The sequence below is a fragment of the Hevea brasiliensis genome, chromosome 13, assembly GCF_030052815.1.
Source record: "Hevea brasiliensis isolate MT/VB/25A 57/8 chromosome 13, ASM3005281v1, whole genome shotgun sequence".
Taxonomy (NCBI): Eukaryota; Viridiplantae; Streptophyta; class Magnoliopsida; order Malpighiales; family Euphorbiaceae; genus Hevea; species Hevea brasiliensis.
The window spans coordinates 11836930-11849360 of NC_079505.1; the positions used below are offsets into that span (position 1 = coordinate 11836930).

Consider the following 12431-nt stretch of genomic DNA (forward strand, 5'->3'; position numbering starts at 1 on the left):
TTTCTTTTAAACTGATAGTTAATGCTCCCATGTCCGTATCTACTCTATTTGTGATTTCCATTCCATCCCTTTAGAATGTGTTTGGATTGAAGGAAGATGGGAGAGGAAATTTTGAGAGGAAAATAGTTTTATTATCCATTCAATTTATGTTTGTTAAGAAGAAAATAGATAAAAAGGAAAAATTTGAAAGGAAAATAAATGTTTGAATCCACTTCCATTTTCTTTTCAAATTGAAAGAAAGTGGAAAAAAATGTTTAAAATTACAAAATTATCTCTATATTTTGTAGATTATTTTTGAATATTTAAGGATAAAATTACAATTTTATTATTAAAAAAAAAAAACTCCTCTTTCAATAATTTTCTTCCTATATCCAAATATAAAAAGAAAAAAAAAAAATATATATATATATATATATATATTTCCTCTTAATCATTGTATTCTTTAATCTTCCTCTAATTATTTTCTTTCCTCCCATCTAAACAATCTTAATTTCTTTATATATTAAAACAAGAAAAATTACTATTTAAACTCTCTATTTTAATAAAATTAATTATTTAATCTCTTATTTTCAAAAATATATTAGTAGTTGTATTTTTTTCCGTCTACTCTTTAGTCTTTCAGTTTATTAAATGAAGTTTTCTGATTGTCAATATATTTAAAAGAGAGATAAATTACCATTATGAGAATTAAATAGTTCAAGATTTAGAAAATAGTATATAATTATATTTTTCAAATTCAAATTATAGAAACTGAATGAAACAATAACCTAGCACCTTTGGGTTTTTTTTTTTTCTTTATATTAATAAAAATATTATTATAATGATAAAAAGAAACAAAGGGTGCAACAACCACCAAATTTTCATCACCGGTAGAAGTTAGTTGCGCCACTCATCATATGTTAAAATTGGAGAAAATAATGCAATCATGTACCATAGTTTTATTATAATCATTGATCATGGTAATCGCATTATAATCAATGATAAAAGTACAATTATTGTACATTTAACAATTACACTAGATAATTATTCTAAAAATAGGGCTATATTTTTCTATTGAAATAATTTTGTTTCACCAACTCAAGTCTTCTCTCTTTCTTTCCTTCTCGTTTATATGGGCTTTTGGGTAAAATAGCATAGGAAAACTGGCAAAGTCTTTGGATTTTGTATGCATCAATCTATAACACTTTTATAGCCTTTCTTATATGGCAAAATAAAAGATCAATGTAAAAAAGCGATTGTCTCTAACGTTACGTATATTTCATGTAAACTAATGGCCACGCAATTATAATAAATCAAATTTAATTTAATATAATATATTTTTTCAAAATCTACAACTACTAGGATGTAGAATCACAAATATTTAAAATAAAGTGTTTTATCTGTATTTCAACCTTGAGATTACGATGGAAAGGCTTTTTAGAAAATATAATTTTAAATACTATTGAAAAGTTTGTTTAATAATTATTTTAAAATTTTATAATTAAAATATATAAACTCAACTCAACTCAACTAAGCTTTTATCCAAAAAAATTTGAAGTCGATTATATGAATTCGCTTTCTCCACTCTAAACGATTTTGAGTTAAAATTTGGGGTCGTGATGTGATAAGCTCCTCTCACTCATCACAATATATATATATATATATATATAGAGAGAGAGAGAGAGAGAGAGAGAGAGAGAGAGAGAGAGAGTTAAGCTACAATACAACATTATATTCAACCTGGGGAAAGTTGGAATTGTTCAACCATCAAAAGAGGGAAACTCAAGTTGAAACCAGAATTCTAATGGAAATGGGCACTTCCAAGTGATTTTATTAATGGGTAAGGGAAATTCGAGAATACTCACGACAAGAAGTAAATGTGCTGAATAAGGAAAAATTATTAAATAGAATGATTATATGTTGATACTATTATATTTTAACTATTGATCATGGTGGATTTGACTTTGTTTAGAGTTTATGTGTTTTACATATAATCGTCAAATTTTTTAGATAAAAGCTTAGTTGAGTTGAGTTTGGTTGTTGCATTGAATAAATTCGTTTTTTGTTCTAACTTGTTAAAATTTCCGCTTGTAGCCATACTATAGAGGAAACCTGCATTGTCAATTAAATTCAGGGTCCATGCTAATTATGCACCTCTCCTGGAGGTGAAGAGAACTTCATTAAAAGTCTAGATCAGAGCATCAGAGTACAAAATATCCCCTAGCTAAGGTAACAGAGCCTTAGCTAACCAATCTGCAAATTTTTCTTGTTTGCACTATCAATTTTACAAAAAGAAACAGATACGAAAAGGGTACAAAACTGGGGGATGATTTTAACATTAGCTTGAATGTCCTTAAGGGTATTGTCTTTGCCGTGAAAAATATATTATAAATGACAAAATAATCAGAATATAACGTTGTAAGGAACTGTGAATTATCAGGCACGACCACCACATGTTTGATAAAATGCTTCAAAGATTTCATGCACTGAAGTAGCTCAATTTGTACATATTTTCCTTATTCAAATGTTCAGCAGATGGGTTTGCTGATTAGAAAATGACTATACAAAACCAAATGTAAAAATCCCAACATTAAAAGGTCTTCAAACAATTAAACACGCAAGTCTCTTCTAGTTGGATGACTAAATCGCAAAAATTCAAAATTTATGATTGCAATGAAAATAATACAAATTTTAGTGACAATGTTTTCAATTATAGTTCAAATACTATCATTTTGTTGGGGTTTAGAAACTTAGTGACATGTATATATTTAAAAATTTGTTAGACACATAATTTTGGTGATTTTTTTTTTCTCCATTATGCATCTAAAACATCTTTCTTTCTCTTTATGTGAAGTTGATAAGTTATGAGTGAAATTAGAGAAGAGAAGAGAATTAGGGAGGGATGAAAGAGATAGATGGGGACATTTGTAGATGTATTGCTTTCCAAATTTCTACTGCCTAATTCACTTTGTTTGAATGTTTGTTTTTTCCTCCATTTAGTCTCTTATGCTTTGAAGTCAACGAAAAAAATGGTAAGAAAAAAATTTTGGGTAGCCCTTTGACTTTGATGAAAGTAATGTAATGTGACTGCACAATTGGCAATACTCCCCCTTCCAGGGTCCAACAATGAGGGCATTGGATCTGTTAGGGCTGTAAGAGTTTCCCTAGATACTCAAAAGTCAAAGATATTTTGTATGTTAACTTTAGTTAGTATAATGTTTGGTGTAAATGAGTGATAATGCAGAATTTATGGAGTAAATTCTGAAAAGTAATTCTGCAGTAGGTATGGCTCATGTACTGCTTTTGTAATATGTCTCCTATACGAGGAGCTTTATGTTAAAAAAAGTGTGTGAATGCAGATGTTCCATTTCAGAAAACTTATGTTTAGTTCTCTCTTTTTATGCTCAATAATTTAACAGGATCAGTAACATAGTGTTAAAAGCTTATGTATCATGATATAAAATATCAAGCATCTATCTGATCATGTAAAAGTTACCATAATATAAGGTTTCGTACAAAGGTGAAGAAATGGCTAATCCGTTCAGGTTGATTGAATTCTTCACCAAAAAGGATGTTCAAAGTATTATCAGGATTAGCTTATGTTTTGTGCTTTATCTTATGTTTTTTTTTCTCTGCTAGGTTTTTTCACTTAATATGATGCATTTGGAACTGGGTGTATTGGGGAGCCTGACGGCTGGGATTAGCTTATTGGAATGATTTCCATTAGCACTAGAAATATCTGTATCTCTACCATAGTTGTTGAATGATTCAACAGCAGCTGATTAGGATTGAATCCATCTCACACAAGAAATAGGAGGACTTATGTATCTATTTATTCTAATTGCCGTATTTGCTGAATATAATGGTGACTTTATGTCGGTTATGGCAGATGATATGGAACGGTTGTTGACGGTAATAAAACTCATAAATTCTGTTTTAGAGTTTATTTAATAACTTTTACCTTGGCATGCCTATGAAGCACAAAGGTTTACAATTGTCTTTGTTCTGTCAGTCAAACTAATTGAAGTTACAATATGATTGGATCATTTTTATGAAAAAGGGTTATGATGAGGAGCCACCATTAGACTTCAAAATTGATCATGAAGGTATTTGGTCATCATTTGGATGTTTCTCATTCATGTGTTATATCTATTCATTATATTGGCAGATATCCCACCTCTGTGTTAAATCTTGCTCTTCTTATATTGGCAATTGATCATGTTGCATTTGACTTGTTCAGAGTGTATGAGTTTTACGTACAATGGTTGCATAGAATAAATTCCTTTTTTGTTCTAACATATTGTAGGTTCCATTTGAAGAAGGAAACCTGGATTGTCAATTAAATACCTAGTCCATGCTAATTACGAACCTTTCTTGGATCTGAAGAGAACTTTATTGAAAGCGTAGAGCAGAGCATCAGAATACAAAATATCCCCTAGCTAGCTAACAGAGCTTAAGCTAACCAATCCTCGAATTTTACAAAAAGAAACAGATATTTGCAAAAAGAAACAGATATGAAAAGAGTATAAAACTAGGAGATGATTGTCACATTAGCTTGAATGTAGACTAAGCTTGTAGATACAGACTTACACTTAAAGATTGATGCTATAGACAAGGAGAATTTGACATATGACTACTCTGTGATGGCAGGTGATCCTGCCATTGATGGATCTCTTTTCAGATTAAGGTTGAAAGCTGCCTGATGGAGGATCCATCTTCAAGCGCAGCAGCAAGAGTTACACTATTGATGGTGCTGAGGCGAATGAAGAGGTAATTAAGGCTGGACAAGAAAAGGCCATGGAAGCCTTTGTAGGAATATTCAGGCTATGATAGATTGAGGGCTCAAACGCCAACGCTCCAATAATAAAAATTTAAATTTTTAACACAATGTTTTATATTTAAATTGTGCTAAGATCGAAAATTTGAGATTATAGAAAATACAGAGCTATTCAAAATTTGATTTACTACAAAGAATTAATTTCAAGCAAATTATTATTTATAGCTGGGTGTATGGCCTCATCTCATACACCCAACCATTCAAAAACTTCCACAAGCAAACATTTATTTTATTTTCATGATCAAATTTCATTTTATCATCAAATAATTAAGAATTTAAGTTTGAATATTGCAGAATGAGTTTTAAAAAATAAATTGCTAAATGTAATTTATCTTATTTTCATTTTTAGACAAATATTCAAACTTACAGTACTATAAATCTTGAGTAGGCTTGCAGAGTGACTACTTCTCATTCAAGAAATGAACAGCACACAAGAGTACATAGGAAGCTGCAAAGTCAACAAACTCTGTTTATAGCTCATCTAACTGACTGACAAAAACAAGTAATAAATGATGCTCTGCAATCAGCTTCAGCTCATTATTCTGCAACCTTCCCAGCTTACACAACTACAACACAAACTCAGCTCACTCATCAAGGTTGAACGCTTCTAAAGTACATAGCAGACCCAGGCATCAATAGCATCTAAACACAAAAGGAATATTGTCCACCAGAAAATAGTAGAAGTTGGAGAGGCTCAACTCTATCATATAGAACCATGCTCTTCGCCAATGTGGATTTATGTACAAAACGGCTGCCATGGTCAACAACATTATGGCATAAGAAATCATAAAACTCACATAGAAAGCATACATGTCGATAAAGCCACCATCTTTTTTATGATCTTTTCTGTCCTCCTCTGAAACTCTTGGCATTATTGATGAAGAAGAGCAGCTTTTAGATAGTGGAGGTCCACAAAGGAAAGGGTTTCCCTCGTAACTTCTGTTCTCGAATGTCCCAAATTGTGCAACCATCTCAGGTGTCTTGCCAGATAAATTGTTGTGCGCCACACTGAAGACAGCTAGAGAATATAGTTGAGTGAGTTGAGGGATTTTGCCATTCAAGTTGTTATAGGAAAGATCCAAGCTCTCAATTTGCGTTAGGTTTGAAAATGATTGTGGAATCAATCCCGTCAACTTGTTATGGGACAGGTTTAACAGCTGGATTTTGTCAAGATTTCCTATTTCAACAGGAATTTCACCTGTCAAATTGTTGCAGGACAGATCGAGTCCTGACATGAGGCTGAGAATGATTCCTTGGAAATAACGCGATGCATTCTTTGTTGTAACCTCCAAAGGTTGAGCCATAGAATCTATAGGATAACTCCTGGAAATGTTTGGTTGATAAGGATACCTAAGAAGGCTTATGCAAGGGGGAACAGGACCAGAAAGATTATTATTAGAAAAATCAACCAATCTTAATTTGAACAAGTGGCATAACTGAATTGGTATTTCACCTTCAAGTCTATTATAACCCAAAAGAAGATAGGTCAATGTTGAAAAATTGCCAATCCATTCTGGAATCCTTTTAGTGAAATCGTTGTGACTAAGATCCAATATTATTAATTCAGAACAACCATAAAATGCATTCGTCAACGGTCCTTGTAGCCTATTTTTTGATAGATAAACTTCACTGATCCTTGGAGGGACAAAGCTAGATGGCAGGTTTCCAAAGAAAGTGTTCTCTGACAGATCCAAGATATTAAGAGAAGTTATATTCCCTATCCAACTAGGGATGATACCAAAGAGATGATTATCGCTCACGTCCAACACTGCCAACCCTGTGCAATTACTTATGCTGTATGGGATACTTCCAGTGAATTGATTGCCATCCAACAATAATAGAATCAATTCGCAAGTAGCCTGTTTTGGGAATATCTGGCCTTGCAAATTGTTGTTTGAAAGAATGAGATAACCTAATAAATTGCATCCGACAATCAAGTCTTGGGGTATTATGCCTGATAGTTGATTTTTGGACAAGTCTAATTCTGTCAGTTGACTCATTTTGCCAAATGATGAAGGAATGCCACCAGTGAGACCATTTCCAGACAAGTTTAGAAAATTTAAACTTGGAAAACATACTCCAATTTCTGTTGGAATAGAGCCATTGAAGTGGTTGTCAGAGATATCTAAGTCTGAAAAATACACATGGGAATGAATTGGCAATTGGAGAGGCCCTGAAAGAGAAGAGTTGTGCAAGTAAAGTGCGTATAATTTTGTGTTGTTCCTGATCAACCAATGTGGAAACTCTCCTTCATTTTAATATTTGACATATCAACATATTCTAATTCATGCTGATAGTAGAAGAACTTGGGAAACACTCCGCCATCTCCTTGACCTGACAAAGCTAGGGTCCGTAGTTGAAATTTTGGTGTCAAAGTAGGCACATCTATATCTGCATATATTTCATTCTCATAACAATCCAAGTGCTTGAGCTTTGAAAGGTTGAAGAATGGCAGAAGAGAGATTGGGATTTGGAACAGGTTCCTTGAAAGATGTAATGTGTGCATGGATGTGAGGGTCCCCAGGGGAGATAAGGAGATATTTCCGATGAAGTGATTGGAAGATAGATCTAACAGTTGAAGGGATGTTAAATTTGCCAGACATAAAGGTAAAGTGCCACTGAGATCATTGTTGCTCATATCTAGCTTTTGAAGATGTTTTAACTCGCATAAACCTAAAATTATTTATATGAAAAGTGTTAGTATAAATCTAAAATGTGTCTATCAAATATCAATTTGTGAGAGTTAATTATGGTAAAAAAGACATTCTAAGCTTTGCTTTCAAATATATTTTCATTTTTAGAATTGTATAAACAAGCAATTTGAAATTTTTGAAAGACTAGTAAGGGTCTATGTTTATTTTTTATTTATTTATTTTTTTTATAAAATGATAGACTAAACTTTATTAAAATGTCTAAAGTCCACAAATAATATAAAAATTTTAAAAACTATTTTATTTATTGCATACTACTACATCAATATAATTATTAACACAAAAAAAAATATCTTTAAAATTGATATCAATTTGTCAAATATTCAAGTGAGTATAAAAAAAATTCATAAAATTCCTTTTTGTAATAAACCATGAGTGTGACAAAAAGAGGGTTAAAAGAACATTACCTTTGGCTGCAGGTATGGTGCCGTTTAGTTGACAAAATGACAATAATAAAATCTTAAGGGAGGGCATCTTTTCGATGTCTTTTAAGAAGCTGTTGTTGAGAGTAGACCATCTCAAATCCAAATGCTCCAAATTTTTGAAATTCGGCAAGCCTATTAAAAAATAATATTGCTGTTTTTATTAAAAAAAAGTAATAATTCAATTATGTGTTTAATAACACAATTAAAGAATGAAAATTGATATTTTAATATAATGATAAAGGTGAGATTATTTAAAAATGAAAATCACACATAAACCTTAATATTATGAAAATATTATTCATCAAATATAGTCATTAAATAAATAAATAAATAAAAGAACTTAACAGATAAATCTTGAAATGATATTGTAGAGCTCAAATAAAGTTTTTTGAAGGCTATAAATGAGCTTTTTTTTTTATTTTTTTAAATCTTATCGAATTACCTTGACTAGGTAGGTCAGCATTGAGGCCTCGCATAGATAAAAATTTAAGAGAGGGCAATGCTCTAAGGCTCTTAAAAGACTCTTCATCCAATGAGGAACCATCCAGGGACAACTCTTCCACGCTTGAAAAATTACCCATCTCTACTTAATGAAAAAAAAAAAAAAATGGGGCAGAGCTCCAATGAAACTAGGCAAATTAATCACAAGTATTGGGCCATATATGCAAGTAATGACTAATGAGAATAACTTGAAGGAGTTTTGGGCATATCTCAAAAACCTACCTTGAGCAAATATTCCTCCTTTGAAGCTATAATCCATTAGAGAAAGGGTCTTGAGAAATGGGTATGCCCCTAATAATTCTAGCTGAATGCTGCTTCTTCCATACCCATAATTGTCGTCAAGGAAAAGAGAGCTCAAATTCCTAATGATTTTGGCATCTGCAAGTGCATGAACAAAATATAATATTCAGACGTGTTTTTATATCTTCGATCATGCTCAATGCCATTATACCAATTGGCAAGCCAATGTGATCTTTGGACATCTTAGCAAAGGAGGGTTGTATTTTATTGTTCATATTAGCCTACGGGGCTTAAGGCTAGTCTATATACACACACACTTACTTGTAACAAATTGCTTCACTAGTGAATACAATTATGTTTTGTGATATAATAGAGAAAAAATGTAATATTTAATTTATGGAATTGGAATCTATATTGAAAATACAATAAAAACCAACAACCAACTATTAATGCATGTATCAAACTTTGTTTTAACTGGCATACCTCTTGAGTCCACAACTTTGGTAATTTGATTTCCTCCTAGGCTCAGTACCTTTAAGTTGCCCAAAGCATCCAATTCTAGATATAAGAAGAAGAAGTAAAACAAATCCTATATAATTAGCATGTTCATCTAATAATTGTGGAATGTTATTGAGTTTGTAAGAGAACTAGAAATAATATTTTATGAATAAATAAATAGAAAAAAAAAAAAAGAAAGTGAAACTCACTTTGAATATCGACTGTACCTCTCAATCCACAATAATCCAAATGTAATTCTTTTAAAGATGAAAGATCACCAATGGATGATAGGGTACTATTGCCGAAGTCATTACCACTTAAATCAAGAAATTCCAAATTGCTAAGTTTTGATAGTCCTTCAATTGTGCACCAAAGCAGTTCTAGTTAGTGACTTTATATGTAATTTTCTTTTTTCTTAAAAAAAGTGTTTGTGTGTATATATATATATATATATATATTATACTTTGGACATCTTAGCAAAGGAGGGTTGTATTTTATTGTTCATATTAGCCTACGGGGCTTAAGGCTAGTCTATATACACACACACTTACTTGTAACAAATTGCTTCACTAGTGAATACAATTATGTTTTGTGATATAATAGAGAAAATATGTAATATTTAATTTATGGAATTGGAATCTATATTGAAAATACAATAAAAACCAACAACCAGGACCACCCAACTATTAATGCATGTATCAAACTTTGTTTTAACTGGCATACCTCTTGAGTCCACAACTTTGGTAATTTGATTTCCTCCTAGGCTCAGTACCTTTAAGTTGCCCAAAGCATCCAATTCTAGATATAAGAAGAAGAAGTAAAACAAATCCTATATAATTAGCATGTTCATCTAATAATTGTGGAATGTTATTGAGTTCGTAAGAAAACTAGAAATAATATTTTATAAATAAATAAATAGAAAGAAAAAGAGAAAGTGAAACTCACTTTGAATATCGACTGTACCTCTCAATCCACATTCATCCAAATGTAATTCTTTTAAAGATGAAAGATCACCAATGGATGAAAGATGTACTATTGCTGATGTCATTAAAACTTAAATCAAGAAATTCCAAATTGCTAAGTTTTGATAGTCCTTCAATTGTGCACCAAAGCAGTTCTAGTTAGTGACTTTACATGTAATTTTCTTTTTTCTTAAAAAAAGTGTGTATATATATATATATATTATACTTTTAAATTTTTTAATATATATTATTTATCTATTTATTTTATAATATTAAATTTTTATTATTGTAAAATAAATATTTTCTTAAATAATTATTCAATTTTAGTCACAGAAAAGTTATAGCATAGCTTTGTTTATAAAAAAAAAAAAAAGAAGGTCATTATTTTTAACGGTTGAAAAAGAGTAATTTTATTATGACGGAAAACTTAAAATTTATCTCTTCAAAGGTTTAATTAAATTTTGAGAAAATGAAAAATTTTCAACTCTTAATTTGGAAAATTGGCGCAAATGAACATAATACTTTATTTTTCAATTTTCTTAAAAAGTTCTTTTTGCAAATTACCTTAATTTTTCACAAGTGAATAACTCAAAAATCTGCAAATTTTCAAGTCTCTATAGTCCTCCACAAGCAAAATAAAAAAAAATATTGGTTAAAATTTGTGCTTGAATAAGATTGAAAAATAAATAAAAGGAGACATTGAAAAATTATAATATAAAAATATCACAATTTGGGCTAACCTTGAAAATCAGTTATATTTTCTAATTTGCTGTCCATCAATGTTAAAGATTTTAAAGATGAAAATACACTTAGAAGTGGTATGATGCTCTTGCTGAAGTTGTTGGATGACAAATCAAGAAACTCCAAATTTTCAAGTCCTGATAGTCCTTCACAAGTCATAAAAGAGTATCAGTCAAAGTTTTACTTGAAAATTGAAAATAAATAAATAAGTAAAAGGAAAATCCTGATCAATTATAATAAAAAGATATCACAATTCGAGCTAACCTTGAATACCACTCTTCAATCTATTGCCGGCTAAATTTAATGATTTTAAAGATGGAAAGATGCGTAAAAATGGTATGATGCTATCACTGAAGTTGTTGGATGACAAATCAAGAAACTCCAAATTTTGAAGACTTGATAGTCCTTCACAAGTCATAAAAAAGTGTTAGTCAAGTTTGTGCTTGAAAATTGAAAAATAAGTACATAAATAAATGGAAAATCCTCAAAAATTAGAACAAGGAAACATTTTAAGTTGAGCTAACCTTGAATATCAGTTACACTTTCCAATCCAGTGTAGGCCAAATTCAATGATTTTAAAGATGAAAGATGGCCAATAGATGATACAATGCTCTCCTTGTTGAACAAGTTACCTTCTAAATCAAGAAACTCCAACTTGCTGAGCCTTTCTAATCTTTCAAAATCTGCATCATAAGAGGTAGATACCCAGTTAGATTTATTTATTATTTATTATTTTTGAGTTGTCAAAAAAAAAAAAACTTAATTATGTTTCAATCATAAAACTATGAAAATATCTAAATAATAGTTTCAAACTACTTTTTGTTATTAGCAGCTTTTATCAAATATTAGAAAAAAAAACTTAAAATATTATGAAACAAAAGGTGTATTAGTTATTGCATAATTATACGATAATGCAAGACAAATTAATATTCTACCTCCATTCTCAACACAATCAATAATACGATTGTTTAAGCTAAGACTCGTCAATTCTTGAAAAGGAAGAAACAAAGAGGCATTGAAGCACCATTCAGCGGTCCATTCAACAGTCCATTCAGCGGTCCATTCAACGTGCCAAATACTGAGTTTGGAAACTCGTCCACCGGTGGAGTTGCAGTCAATATTTGCCCATTTACAACAGTCATCAGTAAGTAATCCCCAAGAAGAGAGTGACATGTGTCCAGGATGTTTGAAAGAAGCCTTGAGTTGCAAAAGAGCATTTCTCTCATAATCCAAACAACCATCACAGCTCCACCATCCCTCTAATAATGAAGCTATTACTAAAGCAACCAACAGCTGCTTAATTAGCCTCATTTCAGTACTTGTATGTGAAATATAAACAATTATTTCTCTTCAATTACGCAATGAAGCAACAGCCTAGCACCTTTGGGCTTTTATAGACCCATGTTGTGTAATAATTTCAGTTGAGCTTCCTTGCTTCATCAACTAGTTTTTCTTTTCTTTTTTCACCCAGTCAAGTCTCCTCCCTTCTTCTCCTTTATATGGGCTTTTGAGTAAAATAGCATAAGAAGATTGGCAA

The 12431-nt window shown here is 31.0% G+C and overlaps 1 protein-coding gene and 1 pseudogene across 2 annotated transcripts; both read right to left on the reverse strand.

Moving 5' to 3' along the window:
- Positions 1 to 5286: 5286 nt before the first annotated feature.
- LOC131172083 (receptor-like protein 15) lies at positions 5287 to 7496 on the reverse strand (annotated as a pseudogene).
- Positions 7497 to 9406: 1910 nt separating this feature from the next.
- LOC110650484 (cuscuta receptor 1-like) lies at positions 9407 to 12431 on the reverse strand. Of its 2 annotated transcripts, XR_009142464.1 has the most exons (4): positions 11830 to 12431; positions 11419 to 11577; positions 10137 to 11299; positions 9407 to 9989 (listed from the first exon to the last, which is right to left on the reverse strand). XR_009142464.1 is itself a non-coding variant. In XM_058131808.1 (3 exons), exons 1-3 carry the CDS (start codon positions 12203 to 12205, stop codon positions 11154 to 11156), a joined length of 681 nt encoding a protein of 226 aa, XP_057987791.1. In that variant the 5' UTR covers positions 12206 to 12431; the 3' UTR covers positions 9407 to 11153. The 2 variants fall into 2 exon arrangements, 1 of the variants encoding a protein (XP_057987791.1); XM_058131808.1 differs by having other exon boundaries at positions 9407 to 11299.

What these genes read in the sequence shown, in the direction of transcription:
- LOC110650484 (XM_058131808.1), bottom strand. Translation starts at nt 12,205, where the DNA reads ATGAGGCTAATTAAGCAGCTGTTGGTTGCTTTAGTAATAGCTTCATTA. An exon ending in TGATTGTGTTGAGAATGGAG is followed by an intron (nt 11,578 to 11,829) that starts GTAGAATATTAA and finishes CTTATGATGCAG; the next exon opens with ATTTTGAAAGATTAGAAAGG. An exon ending in AAGTGTAACTGATATTCAAG is followed by an intron (nt 11,300 to 11,418) that starts GTTAGCTCAACT and finishes TGACTTGTGAAG; the next exon opens with GACTATCAAGTCTTCAAAAT.